Source organism: Kickxella alabastrina (genome assembly GCF_025024165.1).
Source record: "Kickxella alabastrina strain RSA 675 chromosome Unknown BX661scaffold_12, whole genome shotgun sequence".
Taxonomy (NCBI): Eukaryota; Fungi; Kickxellomycota; class Kickxellomycetes; order Kickxellales; family Kickxellaceae; genus Kickxella; species Kickxella alabastrina.
Window position 1 is genome coordinate 326,163 of NW_026251483.1, and position 20,157 is coordinate 346,319.

Here is a 20,157-nt window from a genome sequence, read left to right on the forward strand (position 1 = left end):
GAAGGTTAGCTCGCATTGGTCGCAGGCGTAGGGTTTATCGGAGGTTGCGATCCCGCTGCCGTGTGGGCAGTCGTCGTTGTCCAGCAACGGGGAAGAACTGTCGTTGTCGTTGTCGTCTGGGGCTGAGCGCTTGAGGCTGCCCTCGGCGGGACTCCGGGACTCGAGTTTGTATTGAGTGGGTTTCGCTGTCCATTGTTCCTGATTCGCCTGAGCCTGTGGGTGACAGGTTGCCGGCTGTCTGGTTGAATGATAGCGGATGCGGCGACGCTGCCTCTGCCCTGCTACCGTACCGGGTGGGAGGCGAAATAACATGTGCTGCGCGGCTGCTGTGGTTGGTGTTGATACTGCAAGGATTGCTGGTGTAGTGGCTGGTGCTGATACTGCAGCTGGTGCTGGCTATACTGTAGGGGCTGCGGCATATGTTGCTGAAACCGAGGCCGCGGCACGCTATGCTGAGACACGCCCATGTCCACGGAGTGGCGCCGGTGAAACTGGTCGCCGCCACCGTAGTCGCCAAACACGCCCGACCGCCCAACTGGCGTCTTCTCTGGCGGCATCCCTGAGGCCCTCCGCGAACCACCGCCCGGGGTACCATTATACGCGGGCCCAGCCATCCTATTGCTACTGCTACTGTTGTTGCTGTTGCTATTGTTGTTGCTGTTGCTGTTGCTGTTGCTGTTGTTGTGTGGGCGGGCGGCGGCGATAAACGATGATGGCCCGGGGAGCCGCTCGTGTGAAATGTTTCTGCCCGTCACGGTCGTCAACGATGACATTTGCGCACCGTTAGATGCAGTAGGAGAGCTGGCTGCTGAATTATTCGATGAATGCACGCTCTTCGGTGGCTGTGAGAATGGTGAGCTCGTGCCAAACCCTGATAGTTGCTGAAGCTTGTGACCTGTGGCTTGCTCTGGCTTGGCCATTTTTGCCGGATATAAATGGAGATTATGTTTTGTGTGTGCGATGTAAGTGATAGTGTGAGGGGGGTTTTCCCGCCAGATGTCAGCTACAAGTGGATCGTTTTGCACACCACTTTTTTATACCCGTTGTCGCTGTTTATGTTGCTGATGTGCTACTACCGATGCTGATGCTGATGCTGGGAGCTATTGAAGATAATTGAATAAGCGAAATAGTGAATATAAAGAGATACCAAAAATAAAAATAGATAGAAAAATATCAGCGTCGTATTGAATTTTGTTTAGTTGTTTTTGTTTTGTTTATACGGCAAGCATATAGGATCCTCTCCAAAGCGCAGCTTTAGAATAAAAGTATTCAAATTCAAAATATATGTGAATATATAATAAAAAGGAGTGAAAGAAGAGTGGAAAACAGGGAAGAAATAGTGACCAGCAAGAATAAAAAGTTTTAAAGAAAAGAGAGGGCTAGTTTAGGTACGTGCGTATTTACTTGAAACTATAGTCCAAAAAGAAAACAAGGTAGAAAGTGGTGAATACTAAAAAAAACTACCCACCAAAACACTTTACAACTCTACTAAAGGAATTTGTATAAAAAGTAATTATATAAATAGATTTCGCCTTTTTGTTCAAACAAAATGAAATTTGCGGAATAAAAGCTGTGGCAAGTCCACTCTGCTTGGTACGGGGGAGACTAAACAAAAAAGACCGAAAAATGAGAAATAAATAAAATAAAAATAAAAAGCGAGAGAAAAAACAAAGAGATGGATGGGTAGGTGAGGGCGGGGAGGGGGGAAGAGGCGTCTTTGAAGAAAAGGGGAGCTGATGTGGGTTCTGTCACTTATTGTAGCCCAAAAAATAAAGCGAGACTTTACTCGTCTTCTTTGCTTTTGTCCCAAAGTCCGGCTTGCCTTTGCTTACAGGTAAAATCCCGATAATGCTAAAGCCGCAGTGAAAATAAACATAACAATAAATATTGCGGCAATGAATTATTGGAAGGTATACAACAAAAACAAAAATATAGCTTTAGGACGTACGGCAGATGGAGAGATATGGACTGTTGGTTTATCTCGAGCAACAAATAAAAAAGAAAGGAAAATGCCAATGGTGAAAGAACAAAAACAAAAATAAAGAGAAAAGGAGAGGGGAAATGAAGGGGCCGGAAAAAAGAGGGGGAATATTTAAAACGTGCACACCACGCTCACGCTCACAATATCGCCCAGCCACCTTTTACAAAATAAAAAGTGGGAAAAATTAAAAAGGGCAACAAGGTGAACAGAGCGGCCCAAGCAATTAAATGGCTCAGGCTGGATTTAAAATAAGAAGGCAACAAGCAACAAGCAACTCAATGCCGAGAGAATCAAACAGTCTTGTACACTTGCTGTTCTCGGATAAGTTAAGCCGCAGCGCCCAATCCAGCTTTCGGGTCAACTCCCACTTGCCAATCCTCACAGTAAACACCAAAAAAAAGTTTAGCATCGTAAAATATCACTGTCAAACTGCCACCTGCCGCCACTTTTTTTCCTTCTTCGCTATGCATAAAATTTTATCGTGCAACATGCGGGTGAGTTCAACAGGAAAAAAGAAATAAAAAAGAAGGCAAAGCAAGAAACTTGGGGAAACTAGCTGACCCACAGACTGGTTTGGCCACCTTTTGATTCTGGACAAGATGGTCTGGAAAGATAGTGGGGGAGAGGAATAGGCGGACAGGCTTAGCACATTCAATGGGAGGACTAGGGCCTACGGCCGATAAACATAAACAAATACTGGACCCAAAAAGGAAACACCCGCCTAGATTGCTGAAAATGACACGCACTTGATTGCTTGTGTCGAATTGCTGCTAGAAGCAGAGCTCTATCGGAATACTCCCCCGATTCCAAAACAATAAAGTGAAATAAAAATACGCAAACAGAACACATTATTTTGACAAATTGTATTTTGGGCCTCGGCTTTGCCAAAATAAAATACATCCCGAAACCCCGAAACGCAAATGCAAATGTAAAGAAATTACTATTACGTTTGTAGCATAACGAGCCACAAGAAAAACGAGACGTGTTCTTGCTGCACCATCTGCAACCCAACAAGGCACATGTTACCCGTTTTTAGAAATACATGCGAATAATATGCGGTTTGCAATTTATTGCTGCATAATAGGAAGTAGGAAATATGGAAGTACAATAACTACTCTCCCTATTCAAATGATAAACCAGGACAAGCCTCCTTTTTGTTCTCCATTTACTGGAAATGTATGTCGGCAAATGTCCATACAGACTAGGTAGGGAAATATGAAGAGTGGGTAATATTGAACGCAGAGAATTTATCTTTAAAACCTTACCTTTTCAAACGAGCTCGGGGCGAATATGGCTGACAGGCAAACCCCTAGTGCAATATCAAATGGATAATTGGAAAAATCCCAAAAGATATTTGGTATCTGATGATTAATTTACAAATATTATCGAAATCCGGGGCGAGCAGAGCTAATGGAAAAATGCAGGATTCGATTCCAAGTCGTCGTATATATGTGCGCAAAAAAGAACTCAAAGCTCAGCTACTATTATTGAAAAAATAAGAGGAAAATAAACAAATTTTGCAAGGTAAGAGAAGAGAAATTGAAAGAGCACAGTATCCAAAAATATCAAAATAGACAAGATACGAATGAAAAAAGTTGAGCATTTTGACCACTATAGTTTTTTTGTCAACTGGCCATTTTTTATTTTCCGCCTCCTGTTCCGCCACACACAATGCCGAATAGATAGTAACACTTGTTTTTTTCAAAATAAATACCTGTTTTTTTGCTGCGCTGTTTATATATATATTTTTTGTTGAGGTAATGGACTTGCACCCCCGACAGCCACACTTTCATTTTTGCCAGAATTAAAAAGTAGACGCTCGATTGCTCGGCCGGTTGGAGTTTGTTGTTCGTGGCGGCGACATTTTTATCCATTTGTTTAGTTGTTTTTGTAATAGTATATCCACGCGCAAAGGCAACGCAAGGCAAAGAAGAGCAAAAAAGTTTAGTTTAATTTTAGATTTCCCTGTGGTCCAGCAGATGCAGTTTTTGCATGTTGACGGGTTTCCAAATACACATATGCACCTCACACATGGTCTTTACAAATGTAAAAAATAAATAACAATACTTACAAAACACATACATAAGTGGTTATTATAGGCAGCCAGCCTTCCATGTGTCCAGACACATATTTCCACACCCCTCACTCGCTGGCATTATGCTGCGAAACAGTTTTTTTTTTTAAAAAAAATAATGACATTGTTATTTTATTGGCGAAATAACTTTTTCTAATGCTGCTGTTATTTGTTATTATTGAGTAAGCAAAAAATCAAAATGGTCACTCGTTCTGCCACACAAAAAAGAACAAAATGAGGCGGCACATGAACAAAAAAAAATTCAGTCGAGCCTATTTGTTCGCACTCTCCAAAATCTCACAAAGACAGCGAGAAGCTGGCGTCATGAATTTGGAGCAACAGCGTCCGATCTGCAGTCCATGTCAGCTTGGCCACCTCCATCATTGAAGGTATAGGCAGTTCTTCTACACAAAACAAATGTAAACAAAGGATGAAAAAGATAAATAATGTGTTCAAATTCGAACAGCGCATCAACATTTCCTCCTTTTCATCATGCACTAGTAAATCATAACAAAACTCCGCCCTCATCCACACATATACAAACATACACACACACACAAAGGAACAAAATACAACACACTGGATTCTTACCTGCACGGCTGAGAAAGGCGCCAGGGATTTTCATAGTCTTGATCGGCGTGACAGTACCCGAGCTGCTGCTCCCTGGAACTGCGCCACCGTCGATTGCTGACCAAAATAGCGATCTCGCAAACATTGCCAAGGCGCTCGGGAAGGGTCCCAGATGCTAAGAACACCATCCCCCAGAGTAAACGACCCCACCCGATCGCCCTGGGGTGAGATCGCCACCGCCACAACAGGCGCTGCAGCCTGAGTATCGTAAATTGCCGTTCGTGTGGCTGTGCGCAAATCATACGCCGTGCATCGCCCATCAATCACCCAACCGCCAGGCACTGCGACTCTGGGTGGAATGACACCCACGGATACGCACGCACCAGGCCCTGCAGAGCCGCGCCCGCCGCCCCTATCAAGAGCTTGCGCGACGTTGCGTGTTTCGGCTCAATCGCCTGCACGATTGTCGCCACGAGCCCCTCGAGGAACGGATACAGGAGCCCAGGGTGCTTTTGCGCCACCAACCCAACCAGTTGCAGCGCGCCTCGCCGCTCCCTGATACTCTCGCTTGTCTGCAAAATATTCACCACCGTGTTGTTTATCAGGGTTATGTCGCTGACGCTGATTCGCAGCAGCGCTGTCTTTGCCAAAACGACCAGGTTGAAAGACACAGTGTTGCCGACTCCCAGGGCGCCGTTCCCAGAGCTCGACCGCTGTGAGCGAGACGGTCTGTGCGCATGGTACCTGTAGCGATGACCCTGACAATCGTCGCTGCTGGCGTTGCCGTTCCCATGGTCGCTGCTGTAATGAGTAGCGTCATCATCGGTGCTGGGGGGTGGGGGCAACTGGGGAAACTTCATTTGTGCGCGCATTGCCGAGGAAGTTATCGCTACCCGGGCAATTGATGACACTGCGTTGTTAGGCGTCGAGGCCAGGCCGCCATTAGTTCTGCTCGCACCGCCGGCTTGGTAATTGCCTTTGGCCCAGTCCCTGCAGCAAGGGCACCAGCACCAGGGCCCTCGCTGCTATTGTGAACTTGAGAATACAAAGGTAGCCTTGAGCCAATGTCACTGGAACCAAACTCCCCCGACGCCGGCATTGAGACGCCTGACATAACTCGCCGAATGCCCAGCCCCATGCCGGCCGTAGCAGGGCCAGAACTGCCAGCTCTAACACCCGATGCTGCCGCTGACATATGCATTGTGCTCTTGTCGTGGCCGTCCTCTGAAACACTCATCATTATGCCAAGGAGCCGGCGGATTATCAGCTGGCAGTCCAAGTACGCCTTGAATGTTGGAAACCCTCGCGAAAGCAGCTCAACCGCCACCATTCTCGCGCGCACATTGACCCGGTCTGCTGAGATCAATGCCTGGAGCATTGACGCAGCCATGCTGCGCGCCGTCAGCGGCAGCAGAGACGGGTAATCACTGCCAATGATGCACACGATAGTCAATGCATATAGGTCCTCGGTGTCGACCCCTCCTGGCGCGCACCTGGCCAAAACGGACGACCAATAAAAAAGCTCGGCCCGGCGGAGCTTCTCGGGCGCACTGTGAATTGCCGACAGAATTAGGGTCCGCGCAGCCCGTTGCAAGTTTGCGTTTGGCGACTGCCAGTACTGTGCAAGTGTCAGGAGGGATAGGTTCTTGAATCGAGGTCCGACCTCGGCCTGCAACTTGCCCACATAAAAGTTTATGAGTTCGACCGCTCTCTTTTCGTTGCCTACAGGGACCAAGAATAAATATAAAAAGCAGCATATTTAGCAAGATTCCTCCAAGCAACGAAGCACCATCGTAGACACAACCATGAGTAAAAAAATAAACCGTGATATTACCTTGCAAGATCGTCCCCGAAAGAACAAGAATGGCCATCATGCGCTGCGCGTTGAGGAATGACGACACGCACCAGTCGTGGCCGCGGTTCTGCGAGTTCGGAAACATGACCGTGTGCGCGTCATCGTACTTGTTCGAAAAGGACAACGACACATTTAGTCGTGGTGGCCGGATCATAAACGCAGCCTGCTTTATATCGTCAAGATCCTTGGAAATTCCCCATGTGCACAACACGGACATAATCATGTATGAGGCGTGAATCGGCTGCAAAACGCCTTTGCCGCCGTACGCGCCAGGTCGGCTGTTTCTGCCAATGCCAGTTAGATCTCCCGCGGCCTCACCCGAAAGAAGCTGTTGGATATCTTTCAAGTCTGTCCCCTCGGGCACCAGCTTTGACACCGCCGAGTAAAGCTGCATCAACTCGACGTCCATCAACAAAGCTGCTGGGCCGCCACCCCCGTCGCCGATGTTTCTGACGCGCAGCTTACGGGAATTATTGTAGGCAGAGACCATCTGCACATTCGCCCAGCCCTGACTACCGCTGTCAGCACCACTTTCATTGGCTGGCCGCGATGGCCCACTGACCAGGCTGACTGAGATAGATGGTAATGAACCCGCCGGCTTATCTGCAGCCCCCTTCGAAACAAGCCCCAGCAGTTGGCTGAGTACAACGCACCGCTGTGAGTCATCCGAATAGAGTATGACCAGATCGCCTGTGTCTCTGCGCAAAGATAGTCTCACAGGCTGCTCGTGGCACGGCGGTGTAACGTGAACGCGCTCCAGAGAATCCATTGACACCAGCGTGGTGGAGTTGTCCGACGCAATGGCAAGGACTAAAGAGCCTAGAACAGCCGCCATGGCATTGTGTCGCTCTGATGTCTGCCTCCAAGAGGCGTATTTGGCTGGAGGAAGCACAGGACACATGTGCACTACGGGCGCTGACTGCGTGGGCAGGGTGCATAGGCACTTTCCAGCAGCCATATCCCACACTCTATTGTCAAATCCTTGCTTGCGCTGACCAGCAAGCTGTGTGAGCAAGCTGAAGCTATTTGGGTGTCATTCAGCTGCGAATGGTTGTTGTGGTCGTCGTCGGACGGACAGCGCCCACAGCACACACAATTTCCAAGGGCGGCACAGTCCACTCGAACAGCGCTGTGATCGCCGAGCTGTGTCCGCAAAGTTCAAGCTCGCCGGTCGGTGCTGTGTTGGAACCATCGCAGTCAGTATGCGAGCTGGCCACAAGCAATGTTGGCGGCACAATCTGGAGCTTCCCGCTTTCGAGACCCAGTGCAAATTTTCCTGAGCACGTAACCAGCGCGCTGGTCGTGTCTTGCTCTGGCTTTAGACCATCCATCCACTCGCTCCACAAGCCGTTCATTGCAAAATATGTCGAGCTGCCCAGCCAGTTCTTCGCGCGAACCTTGGAATCAGCAATCGCTACGTGCGGGCGATTGGCGCTGCCGCTTACCGAGGACAGCGGCATAGGAAACACCACCGACAGCGAGTGTGTGTTGCGATTGCTAGTGTAAGTAGAAAGTACGTGTACCGGGCTGCCTGGCCGCCCTGTGGCAATCCAATCCCAGACTCGGCCCTGCAGTCACAGTGTCAAGGCTCGCTGCCACGAAAACAGGCGACTCACCGGTCTTTTCCGCATGCAGACTGCGGGTCAAGTGCATGCCAGCACTGCCACCTTCGACGGTAAATAGCGAGCACACGCTGGATATGTTTCCTAAAGCGTCCCAGAAGATTATGTCCGACTCGGCCAAAAACCCAGCGCCGATGAACGCCGCGCTGTTGCTCCTCTGGTCTTCCATCTCAGAAGCTCGTGCAGCTCGTTGTTTCGCGACGCAAACAGCCGCACAATGGAAGGAGACACTGCTAAAAACTCGTCCTCATTGAACGGGTTTATGACCAGCTGCAAAATGGCATGCTCTTCTCCAAGCGAGGCAAATGTGGACTCTAAGTGGAAGTGCGAGCTGCTACTTGCACCAATAACCTCGGTGCCTGCGTCCGAAATAACGCTTTCCGACCTTGACTGGGCAAGCTAGCGCCCAGTCCCGCCATGTCAGTGAAGCTGGCCATCGTCGGACTGGCTGCCCGACTAAAGACGTCCTGTTGGGACAACACAAACTCGTCGTAGCCCCATATGCGCACAACTCCGTCTCTGGTGCACGTAAGCAGCTCGCTCCTGAAGTGGTCCTTGCGCTTGCGCACCATTTGTGCGGTAATCCATTCGGAGTGCGGCAGATGCCACTCGTACACCAGCTCCAGCGACGGATAGCTGAGCACATACGCTACGTGGCCCTCGCCCGTGACAAACAAAAGGTCCTCTGCTGCTGATTGGTAGTCGACCGTCTGCAGATTGATCGACACAGGGCGGATATTCTGCAAAGGCGTGCGCACGCGAGAAATACACCGGCCGTCGCTGATATCCCAGAGAACAACGTTGCCGTCTTCGGACACGCTGATCAGAGCGCCCTCGGTGCCGCTAGCCAACGGCGAGTTGATGTGGGCCATTTCAGCAGCACAATAGGGCTTTGGTGTGCGACTAGCATGCACTTTGGATGCATTTTGAGCTCTATGGGTGTCGCCGGCTCTGAGAGCTTGGCAGACGCAAATTCGTATAGCCATACCTTGCCGTCCGAATGGCCGCAGGCTATCCCGTCTTTGTGTGTCGCTGTGGCAGTGACCTTTGTGTGGGTTGGGTCTGCGGCGGCGTTCCAAACTGCCAGTTCTATGTTTAGTGAGGACATTACTAAATGCAATAAAAATACGTAAATATGTGAAATTCAACCTGTTTAAACAAAAATGAAAGTAAAAATGAATTCAGCCATGGGAGCCAAGGCCAAGAATACATTCATGCCAAAAGCAGTCAGTGCGCAAAAAATTAAATCAACTTAAAAAACCCCACGTCACGTCACCTGCAGAACAGCATCACCGACACCATTACCAGCAGCTACCGAATAAAAAATTTAGAATGTCGCACCAAAAGAAAAATTGGATATTGAATTTCCGCACTGACGGTCTTCCGCTCCTTTTCTTTTGCGCTTTCATAAATTTTCTTTATAAACACTAAATTCAAATAATAAAAGCCATTGCCCTACATTGTATTTTTATATTATTTTTTCTTAACCAAGGGGCGACTTTCTAACGTTGTTTTCCAAGGCGTTTCGCACAGCAGTCATAGCTCTACATACTAAGGTCTGCAGAGCAATTTGCAAGAAACCGCCAAAAGTAATGGCGAGGGACACGGTAGGAGATATCAACCGGATAGAAGACAGCAATAAACAAACACAGACGTCCTTGCTGCAGGGGCAGCCACAACAGCAGCAGGTGGCAGCGCCCCAGCGGGCGGCAATGCGGTCCGATACCGCCGGCTTGTTCCGCTCACTGGGCAGCATGAATGGCAACGACAGCCATCAGCGACGGCCGCTGCCCATGGCAGGCTTTGGCCCCAGAATGCCCATAGGCCCTAGGTCGCCTAGCATCCACATTGGAACAGATGCTCAAACCAAGACCGAGTGGGAGAGCGCCCGAATGCAAGAGTTGAGCCAGGAGGTTCGCAAGCTTCTCGGACCATCGACAGCCGATGGAATTGCACCCTTGACAGAACCGGATGCTGCCGAGGCCATTTGCAAGCAGCAGCCGGATGAAACACTCGGTTTGAATTCTGCCAGCACAGAAACCACCTCTTTTGTTGATTTGGCGTTATCGGAGTCGGCATCAAGGAAGCAATCGACGAGCAAAATGCCCGCCATGCCCGCGTCTGACAGCGTGCTCGACGGGCTGGATCTCAGCCAGCCGCTCAACCTGTACAAGGTTCCCGACGGAATTATGCAGGTCTTCATCATGAGCATACACCCGAGCAATCCGATCAACCGCCCGTACGTTGTTGTCAGGCTAGGAGACCAGGTATTCCAAACCTCAATTGGAAAGTTGCAGACGGGCAACTGGAACGAAGGATTCGAGCTTATTGTGTCCTACCATATGCAGCTGTTTGGCACCGTCCATATGGACGTGTACTCAAGCAATATGTTGCTCCCCGACACGCTGGTCGGCCGCGCCGAGATTAAGATATCCCTGCTTGATGGGTTTCCGGAGATATTTACCAGCTACTACGAAATTTGGGACAAGAAGCTGGCCGCATCGACAGTGCCGGAGCAGCGCCAGCGCCATATTGTATCCAAAAACCTCGGTGCTCTACAGGTACGTGTCAACTACCGCTATCAAAAGCTCGAGGATCCCGAGTCGAAGGTTGCCAAGGTGCGCGGGGCTCACATTTCTGGCACTGTTCCCAACCAGCTTGTCAACAAGGTTGCCGCTGATGAGGATCCGTCCAGCTCTATTGACATGCCTCTGGAAGAGCTGGTGGCAAAATTTGCCAACGAGTATAATCTATATATGGAGATGGTGCACACAACGGCCATGCGGCCTTACTTTCAGAACATGCAGCCGAGTGACGGCGCCAAGTCTACAGTTGGATTTGCCAAGGTCGACGACGACTCTGCACCAAAGTCGGCAGTTAGAGCGGGAGGAGAAAGCGGAGCTCCAGGTGCCACCGCTTTTGGAGCCGGGTTGAAAAGCAGTAGCGGCAGCGGCACTGCATCTAGCGGCAGCGCAGGATGGTTTGCGGACCTGTTTACGAGCGCACCGTCGACACAAAACGCGGTGGATAATTCTGAGGCAACAGCGGTGACAGCGGCTGAAGCGGCGAGCGCCTCTCGACCGAGCAAAATGGAACGCATGAACTCTGTTTCGACGCCGACGGCCAGCGAAAAGACGTTGATGCAGTCTTTGGCGAGCATGTTTGTCTCGCCGTCGACGTTTATGGCAATCAAAAGTCTCGACAGGCTGGTTGGCAACTTTAACCAGGGCGTCGAGCTGTCAAACACTGAGATTTTGGGTGGCCTGTTGACGCTATACAAATTTTACAACGAGGCCGAAATACCTGGCGTCACTCGGCCGCACAGGGGCCAGCAGGTCGAAAGCGCACAGGAACTCGAGATCCCCGGGCATTATGCAAGGTTCGCATTAGCGTCGTATGGCTGGCGCGCACTGTACTTTTTCAACCGCGGCATCACGCTCATGGACGGCGCAAAGGGTGATTCTGATGTGACGAGCGTGCTGCAGTACTTGAACCTGGCGCAGGAAGACCTGCTTGGGTACGAATTCCGCAGTTCGCAGCTGTTTTGCCCCAGCTACTTTGTAGCGCACGACCGAAAGTACAAATCGGTAGTGCTGGTCGTGCGCGGGACGATGAGCGCTGAGGACACGGTTGTCGATCTGTCCTGCGAGTACACAAAATGGAACGGCGGGCTGGTTCACAGCGGCATGCAGGCATCGGCACACTGGCTGTTTGTAAAGGTGATGCCGCTAATCTTGGCATACGCGAAGAGCCACGACATAAAATCAATTCGCATTGTCGGCCACTCACTGGGCGCATCCACTGCGGCCATACTGACGATAATGGTGCAGAGCGCGCGCGATAGGCTGGCCGGCCTGGGAATCGATATCAGCGAATACGACATGAAACGTACTGCTATGGGCCCGCGCCTTGCATTTCTGACAATCTCGCCGAGCAATTTGAGGACTACATCGAGACATTTGTCCATAACGACGACTTTGTCCCGCGACTGTGCTACGGATCGGTGTCCGACTTTAAGCGCATGGCAATCAGTGCCGCCGACGAGTCCGATAACCTGAGCCAGCGGCTGTACGCGCCGTTCGAGGACTCGGCGGCACAGAAGCAGAGGTGGGAAGAACGGTTTGCTCGTCTGCTTAAGATTCGAGAGAACATACTTGCGACCCAAGAGAATCTGCATCTAGCGCTACCAGGCGTCATTCATCATATGATTGCGTACCGCGGTACTGGAAGCAAGAGCAAGAAGGAGGCACGGAACCCCGAACTTGAGGTTGCCATTGGTCGCCGCGAGTTGTTCGGAGATGGGGCCTGCTCCGAGCTCGAGGCGGACAAAGTTGCCGGCCAGAACCTCGAAAACACCAAAAGACCAAAGCAACAGAAAAATAATGCGCCGCCACCTCCCCCAACACCAGCCACAAAGGTGCGGGCGGATTCAGTTGACCCGAGGACCTAGCGGACGCAATCAACACGTCCATTATCGGTGATGGCGCCAATAAGCCCCTTGCCCCACAAGCCCATCCAACTGTGTCAAATGTAGATAAAACATTGCCCAAAACGCCGCCGCCCACGCCCGCGACGGCCTCGGCCTCGGCCGCAAATGCAGGAGGCAGCAAGTTCTATCCAGTGTGGGTGCAGAAAATGCCGTCAAAGTCGTTCCGAGAAATTGTTCTGCGGCCAACAATGATTACCGACCACATGCCCAGCGCTTACGAGTCGGCATTTGCTCGGGCCATTGAGACGCAGATCCATGAGAAACGGATCCGAGATAACAGCCGCAGAATGGCCAGCGAAGTGAGAGCAGCAGCAGCAGCAGAAGTCTTGCTAGCAGCGTGGGAGTGTCAATTCTGGCGGCGGCAGCAGCAATGGCCCATTGTAAATTTTGTTTGGTTGTGTTGCGTGTTAGATTTTTTGCTTCTAAATAGACATGAATGCTTGATGAATTTTCAATGAATTGATGCGAAATGTCCTTAAATTTCCAAATTGGTTATCCGGCCCCATTAATAATACATTGAGAAATAATTAAAATTAATTCCACAATTCTAAATAGAAATGCAGTATATTACAAAATAATCTAATTCATCCAATTGTATTCAAAATGCCTTTATTATATAAACAATGAACAAAGTACACTACAAGTATTGTCCGACGCTCGAGACTAGATTGTGCTCTCGGCTTTCTTCATAGAGTCAATGTGGCTGAAATATATCGAGGATGTGTAGTCGAAACACTCGAGCCGCGAAAATCTGAAACAAAATGTCTACGCAAGAACAAAAGCAAAACAAGCCACCCTGCAAGCGCTAGTTGCCGTTTATAAAAAATTAAAATCCGCGGCCTGCGGTAATAATAGGGGGCATATGCCTGAACAGGGATTTAATTTCTGCAGACAAGAAAATAGGCATGGACATATTTCTAAAATGGTGTTCCATTTAGGGTGTGTAGGCAGAGTTTGTGGTGGTTTTCTTCAATTCTGTAAGTATTCATCCCGTTTCTGTATTATACGGAATGAATATAAGCGAGTGTAAACATTTTGATACGGATACATGTCTGTATATTTTGCTACTGGTCTGTGAGCTGTTCTTCTTTTATTGTATTCCTCATATTAACAAGAGATATTTCAGCATATTAACTACATTTGTATTTTTAACACTTTCTTGTGAATACTCCTTATTTTAATTTTTTGCAAGCATAGCGTGGAGAAACTTTTATATTTTAAACACAGTAGCCGCAATATTAAATATATATTATGTTGGGCGTCGGCGGGTGCAGCATATTGCTGTTTGCCCTTGGGCTGGCCTCATTGGCTAGTGGCGGCCTTCAGTTGGCAAGCTACATAATGGCAACCCGAGAAGTGGAGCTGGCGACACTGGGCGACGCGCAGCAACAGTCAGCAGCAATAGCGCTTATCAATCCGCCAGTGCTGGTATGGTTTACATTAGCAGCCTGCGTGCTGTCTTTGAGCTTTGGTCTGTTCTTCGCAATGCTTGATTTGGTCGGAATGATAGTTCTGCGCAGCCGAATGTGGCGACACATTACTAATATTAACAACGGCTTGGACGGCCTGAGGCCCAGAGACAAGGGCAGCATGTGGGACTCTTACGGAAATGGCAGCAGTGGCAGAGGAGATTGGTGGCCTGTGCAGTCCGGTAAGGCGTGCACGTACGGCATGGGGTCTGGGAGTGACTCAATCGTGTGGTGGCAGAAATGTATGTTTCTTGAGGAGTTCGTGTACAGCGTTCAGCGCAACATGGCCTTTATCCGTCTGGGCATCACAACCTTTCTAGCACTGGTATGGTCATCAACCATCATCCAGCTGGTAATCATAGGCATGGTCGGCAAATGCCATGCGGGGGGGCTGGAGATCTGCCGACTGAAGATACTAAGCGCGTCTGCACGCTGCTTCGCCAGGGTATGGCCGGAAGCATAGTGACCTGTGCGTGCTGGCTGCTATTCGCCGTGCTGCTTACATTTTTAAACACAAGCCCTCATAGCTCGATACCTCGGCTGCCACTAGACCACCAGTTTGACAGCATTCCGATGAATGCTTTGAACCAGGGGCAAGGACCAGCCATCCCGGCGGCTCTCTCGTCAGGAAGCAAGCATAGGCCCTCGCTAGCAACAATCCCGACAACAAGCGCATCCGGCGCCCCTCACCAACCAATCCAAATGCAGCCGCTGGCAAATCAGCCAAGCAGCACCGCAAGCCAGTACAGAAAGCCAGGCAAGGGCCAGTTCCGCTCGTCATGGTCGCGGCTCGATGAAGGTCTTTATTTGCTGAAAGCCAAAGAAACAGCCAAGGGGCGCAAGACAGGGGCAATTTGATGTTGCAGTCTCAAATGATACACCAGCTTTACCATCTGCAGAGCCAGCAGTTTCAAGCGCAGGTGCGGCTGTCGGAGGAACATGTGGGGCAGAAAACAGCGCGAACTGGGGCGCGCAAGAGCACAGACGCGTCTGCGTCAACTGTGCCAGATCAGATGGAGACCGCCGAGATGGCCCACGATAACCGCGATGGAAATTTACAAAGTACTGTCGCCAAGATCAGCAGCAAGCGCAACACAATGGCTGACAACAGCGAGAAATGCCAATGGGCCGTGGCACGTGCGGCGACACTCATAAGCCATTGGTGAGGGCGTAGAGCTGCCACGATCTCAGCTGATGCACCTTCTTGGCTGACATTTATAAAAAGCAGCTGGGATCAGGCGATTTGCAACTTAGCGTGTCTGTCTGGTTTTGAGGAGAAAATACAGCAAGCAGCAGCAGTGAGAAGCGAGAAGACGACGCATGCGGGTGACGGAGGAGACGCGTTTGTCCGTCAGTCTCTAGCACTGTCACTACCCAGCCCTCATCCACAAATCGGATGTTTTTGCTTGAGAAAGGGGCAGGGAGCCGAGACATTAGCTTTTATTTATCTGGAGTGCGTATGCACCAAAGCGCATGCATGAATGCACCCGGGCAAACAAATACAAAAAAAAGAAAGAGTGACTAGGCGCGTCCTGTGCTTAAAATTGGTATACTTTAACAGGTTCGTCCCTCGTCTTCTCTCTTCTCTTTTCCCTTGTATTATTATCTTCCAATATTTTCATTATTTATCCTTCAGACCGATTTATCGACTGCCCGACAAGAACAGTCGACAAGACCTCACATACTTTTATTTAATACTACTACTCACTCACACCTTGCCACCAGCCAAAGATACGATGGCAGACACAACCGCCGAGCTTGGACTTGCGTTTGCGCACATTGCGCTAATGACAGACAGATCGCCTTTATTCGAAAAGACCATAGCCTTTTATGAGAGCTTCGGGCTAAGCACTGTGCGCCTCGTAGAGCACGATGTGCCCCAGAAGGACGTTATTTTAAGCGGCAAGAGCAGCGCCGTGAGCAAGGAGGCGTGGCTGCATCTGTTTGGAAGCCGGTCGGCAACAGCGTGACGCTGAGGATTGTGCATGTGGTTGGGGAGAAGGTCGGAACCGAGGTTCTCAACAGCACCATTAGGATCTGCCTAGCGACACAGAAAATCAAGGTAAGGCGCGGGTTAGAGTTATTTGCGTGCGGGGTATAGCCTCGCTTTTTCACTCACAAGCTTTGACTGGCTGGTTCGCTGACCGAGCTGGCCTGTCAACAGCAGCACACGTTTTGCTGCTGGTTGTCTCATCAGATGTTTATTTAGAGCAGCGATCATAAACAGCTGATAGCACGCGGCGCTAATATTAAAAAACACTGCTTACCCAAAGCGTCATGATATGCTTATTTATCTTTCCCAAATTAGGAAGTCAAGGCCATCTTGAAAGCCAAAAACTACAAATTTGATATCCACTTTGCCCAAAGCTCAACACCGACCGTGTCGCCACGCGCGACCCGCTTGGCAATGACGTGCTGTTTCTTACACAGCCAGACACGTTTTCGATGCCTGCCTCGCCTGAGATCAAGCCGCTGCCGGTCGAGGACTCTATCGAGGAGGTTCTGCAGCCCAACAAGTCGGGCGTGCGCAAGAACATTGGCATCTTGACGTCGGGCGGCGACGCGCAGGGCATGAACCCATGTGTGCGCGCTGTAGTGCGCATGGCCATTGCCCGCCGGTGCAAGCCATTTTTATCTATGAGGGGTACCAGGGCCTTGTGGACGGCGGCGACAGGATCCGTGAGGCGCAGTGGTCGGACGTCAGCGGGTTCTTGAAGTTGGGCGGTACAAGCATTGGCACGGCGCGATGCAAGGCGTTCCGCGAGCTTGAGGGCCGGCGCACGGGTGTGCTCAACCTCATTCGCAATGGAATTGATGCGCTGATTGTCATTGGCGGCGACGGCTCGCTGACCGGCGCGGACCGCCTGCGAGCGGAGTGGCCCGAGCACGTGTCGGCGCTCGAGTCCGAGGGAAAAATTTCGGGCGAAGAGGCCGAGCGCTTCCGCACGCTGATGATTGTTGGCATGGTCGGGTCGATTGACAACGACCTGTCCTCGACGGACATGACGATTGGCGCGGGCTCAGCGCTGGCGCGGATCTGCGAGTCGGTAGACGCCATTCTCAGCACGGCCATGAGCCACCAGCGTGCCTTTGTGGTTGAGTGATGGGACGGCACTGCGGGTGGCTGGCACTCAACGCGGCAATCAGCACGGGCGCTGACTACTGTTTATTCCCGAGGCACCGCCGAAGGGTGATGACTGGGAGATGTCGATGTGCGCGACGCTCAAAGCCAGCCGCGATGCTGGAAAGCGCACGTCGCTGGTCATCGTGGCTGAGGGCGCCATTGACCGCAACCTCAAGCCCATCAAGTCTGAGTACATCCGCGACATCCTGCGACCCGCCTGGGTTACGACACGCGCGTGACAATCTTGGGCCATGTGCAGCGCGGTGGAGCGCCCGTGCACTTTGATCGGTTCCTGGGCACGATGCAGGGCGCCGAAGCCGTCGAGGCGATCTTGCGCGCGACTCCCGAGACGCCGTCTCCGGTGATTGGCATGCTGGAGAACAAAATCACGACGCAGCCGCTCAAGGAGGCAATCGAGCTGACCGGGCAGGTGGCGCAGGCGATCGAGGCCAAGGATTTTGACCGCGCAATGCATCTGCGCGCGGCGGCGTTCAGCAAGCAGCTGCGCACGTACAAGGAGATAGCCAACTACAACCCTGCTAGCAAGATGAACTGCCCGAAGATAAGCGGCTGCGCATTGCTATCATCCATGCAGGCGCGCCGGCCGGCGGAATGAACACGGCAACGCGCAGTGCCGTGCGCCTGTGCCTCAACCGCGGTCATACGCCTATTGGCGTGCACAACGGCTTCCCCGGGCTTATGCGCGGCGAGATTGAAGAGCTCGACTGGATGTCAGTCGACGGCTGGACCATTGCCGGTGGATCTAGGCTGGGCACAACCGAGACCAGCCGGGCCCGCAAATGGGTGCCGTTGCGTTCCAGATGCAAAAGCACTGTATTGACGCACTGCTGGTAATCGGTGGATTTGAGGCGTTTACTGCTGTGCTGCAGCTGGAGCGCGCGCGCAAGGAGTATCCGGCACTTAACATCCCATAGTGCTGTTGCCGGCGACCCTATCCAATAACGTGCCCGGCACTGACTTTTCGCTGGGATCCGACACGGCAGCCAACGTCATTGTGCAGGCGACAGACATGATCAAGCAGTCGGCCTCGTCCAATCGCCGCCGCGTCTTTGTCATCGAGGTGCAGGGTGGCAACTGCGGGTTCTTGGCCGTCATGGCTGGGCTGTCGGGCGGCTCAACAACAGTGTACACGCCTGAGGAGGGTATCGACCTGTCGCGGCTGCAGCGCGATATTGCGCACCTGAGGAGCCGCTATGTGGCAGAGCTGGCACGGTCCGAGGGCCGCGTCACACTCTGCAACGAGCGCGCATCATCAGTGTACAACACGGAAATGATTGGGCGCATCTACGAGGCAGAGAGCGGCGGTTTCTTCGGTGCACGCACGGCGGTGCTGGGCCATCTGCAGCAGGGTGGCACGCCGTCGTCGCTGGACCGCTGCCGCGCCAACACGATGGCTGCTGACGCGGTCAACTGGCTGCAGACCAGGTGCTGGGAGGCCATGTCCGTGCCCAACGAGGACAGCTTCCGCCTGCCGGCCGACCAGCTCAAGCGCAAGTATTTCCCGACATCTACGCCAGTTCACCCAGCTCTGTGGCTGTCATCGGCGTCATTGGCTCTGAGATGCGCTTCACGCCTATCACTGAGCTCGTCGCGCACACCGACTTTGAGCGCCGCGTGCCGCGCACCTTCTGGTGGAAGGCCTCGCGCCAGCTGATCGACATCCTCTCTGGCGTTGGCGTCGACATTGTCAATGGCGGCTGCACGACGCCCTACAAGTCGTGCGCAATCGACCTGACTGCTGACGACCTGATGCGCATCTACGGCCAGCACCGCCGCCTGTCGAAGCTCACAGACTCCGAGGACCAGGACCAGCTGCTCAGAGAAAGCACGCCAGCCAGCAAGTTTTGAAAGAAGCACAAGGTTCCACGTAGAATTTCTCAATTTGTCGATCAATCATAAGCTGAATTTATCTGATTCCATTTTGGGGTGGGGATTCAGAAATAGCCACGGCAGCCCATCATTGATTTTCCTCTCTTCGCTTTCATGCGGTCCGCCATTAATAAAATATGTTTTTCCTATGCCCTTTTGTGATGGGCAGAGATTACTCATTATTTCTGCCGTTACTGCTGCAGTGGTGTTCTGTCGAGCGAGTTGTCTTTTTTTAGTCGTAAAAGGCCATATTATTTAGAGTAATCCACAAGACACTTTAAAAAAGAGAACTATAGAAAGGCAATGGCAGTATTATATGCCCTCATGTGACCTAGTTTAGCTTGCCTGATGACTAAAAGGCTACGACAAAAGCAACAAACTGCGCGATAAACTAGAACCCCATCATTAAGTTGCTGTCTTTTTAGCGCAGTAATTGGCGCTGCTCGTAAAAAATCACTTGAATTTGCATTTGCAACTGCACCAGCCCTTTGGATACGTCGATTGGGCGCGGAGAAATAGAGCAAACAGAAATGTTGAGGCGTGGCTGTAATTTTTCATTTTGCATGATTGTTGCGGGAGGAAGGCTTATCTGATGTCTCACTAAATGCAAGAAAAATTTTCGGTTATAAGATGCACGAGGCCCCCGCCGTGTGGGCCCAAATTACGATTTTTGCACTCTTCACTTTTCTTTTAGACTGTTTTCTCACTTTAATCGATTCGCCTTTTTTCTTCTCCCTTCCCCTTGATAAACGCAACAGATATTATTTCTCTCTTTTTCACTTGGACTATTATTATCTTTATTAGCAGGCAAAAAAGAGGGAAGGCGTATTTGGTCATACCGCAAAGACATACTCCCCACTTCCCTTGTTTTCATTTATTCATCTATCCATTCACACACCTATCATTATCACCGCGCCTTATATTTTTTGAAACCATCATTCGCTTGGTTGTTCAGCCACACGCTTGCTAATACACCCAGCCCCGAGCATCACCAGATTCTGATCATTCGACCAACACAGTATATATAAAACGGGCAACTTCAAGGTCTTGGAAAATCCATATTTTTATTTCGCACCGTTTTCC

At 51.0% G+C, this 20,157-nt stretch overlaps 6 protein-coding genes across 6 annotated transcripts; 2 read left to right on the top strand and 4 right to left on the bottom strand.

Moving 5' to 3' along the window:
- Positions 1–148: 148 nt before the first annotated feature.
- Positions 149–1,095, bottom strand: BX661DRAFT_25433 (uncharacterized protein). The gene has a single exon (XM_051539002.1). The coding sequence runs from the start codon at positions 918–920 to the stop codon at positions 282–284; it is 639 nt and encodes a 212-aa protein (XP_051391465.1). The 5' UTR covers positions 921–1,095; the 3' UTR covers positions 149–281.
- Positions 1,096–4,859: 3,764 nt separating this feature from the next.
- Positions 4,860–5,773, bottom strand: BX661DRAFT_25441 (uncharacterized protein). Its single transcript, XM_051539004.1, has one exon. The coding sequence runs from the start codon at positions 5,495–5,497 to the stop codon at positions 4,949–4,951; it is 549 nt and encodes a 182-aa protein (XP_051391466.1). The 5' UTR covers positions 5,498–5,773; the 3' UTR covers positions 4,860–4,948.
- BX661DRAFT_25446 (uncharacterized protein) lies at positions 5,230–7,927 on the bottom strand. Its single transcript, XM_051539005.1, has 2 exons — positions 6,460–7,927; positions 5,230–6,347 (listed from the first exon to the last, which is right to left on the bottom strand). Exons 1-2 carry the CDS (start codon positions 7,436–7,438, stop codon positions 5,515–5,517), a joined length of 1,812 nt encoding a protein of 603 aa, XP_051391467.1. The 5' UTR covers positions 7,439–7,927; the 3' UTR covers positions 5,230–5,514.
- On the bottom strand, positions 7,928–9,261 carry BX661DRAFT_25439 (uncharacterized protein). The gene has a single exon (XM_051539003.1). It carries the CDS (start codon positions 9,086–9,088, stop codon positions 8,417–8,419), a length of 672 nt encoding a protein of 223 aa, XP_051391468.1. The 5' UTR covers positions 9,089–9,261; the 3' UTR covers positions 7,928–8,416.
- Positions 9,262–13,705: 4,444 nt separating this feature from the next.
- On the top strand, positions 13,706–15,197 carry BX661DRAFT_183007 (uncharacterized protein; the record flags this gene model as incomplete). Its single annotated transcript, XM_051536124.1, has 3 exons — positions 13,706–14,427; positions 14,481–14,859; positions 14,895–15,197. Coding segments are annotated over exons 1-3 (1,267 nt in total), but the record flags the coding sequence as incomplete, so codon positions are not given.
- Positions 15,198–16,505: 1,308 nt separating this feature from the next.
- Positions 16,506–19,053, top strand: BX661DRAFT_193928 (phosphofructokinase domain-containing protein; the record flags this gene model as incomplete). The annotated part of the gene is given in 8 exon segments (XM_051537827.1): positions 16,506–16,641; positions 16,686–17,155; positions 17,238–17,405; positions 17,444–17,694; positions 17,817–17,988; positions 18,006–18,018; positions 18,120–18,630; positions 18,723–19,053. The coding sequence occupies 8 exon segments, from the start codon at positions 16,506–16,508 to the stop codon at positions 19,051–19,053; spliced, it is 2,052 nt and encodes a 683-aa protein (XP_051391470.1).
- Between the last annotated feature and the right edge of the window lie 1,104 nt (positions 19,054–20,157).

Bases quoted from the DNA above. Each gene is read 5' to 3' on its own strand.
- BX661DRAFT_25439 (XM_051539003.1), bottom strand. From the start codon at position 9,088: ATGGCTATACGAATTTGCGTCTGCCAAGCTCTCAGAGCCGGCGACACC.
- BX661DRAFT_25441 (XM_051539004.1), bottom strand. From the start codon at position 5,497: ATGCGCGCACAAATGAAGTTTCCCCAGTTGCCCCCACCCCCCAGCACC.
- BX661DRAFT_25433 (XM_051539002.1), bottom strand. From the start codon at position 920: ATGGCCAAGCCAGAGCAAGCCACAGGTCACAAGCTTCAGCAACTATCA.
- BX661DRAFT_25446 (XM_051539005.1), bottom strand. From the start codon at position 7,438: ATGGCTGCTGGAAAGTGCCTATGCACCCTGCCCACGCAGTCAGCGCCC. The intron at 6,348-6,459 runs GTAATATCACGG...TGGTCCCTGTAG, and splicing joins TTCGGGGACGATCTTGCAAG to GCAACGAAAAGAGAGCGGTC.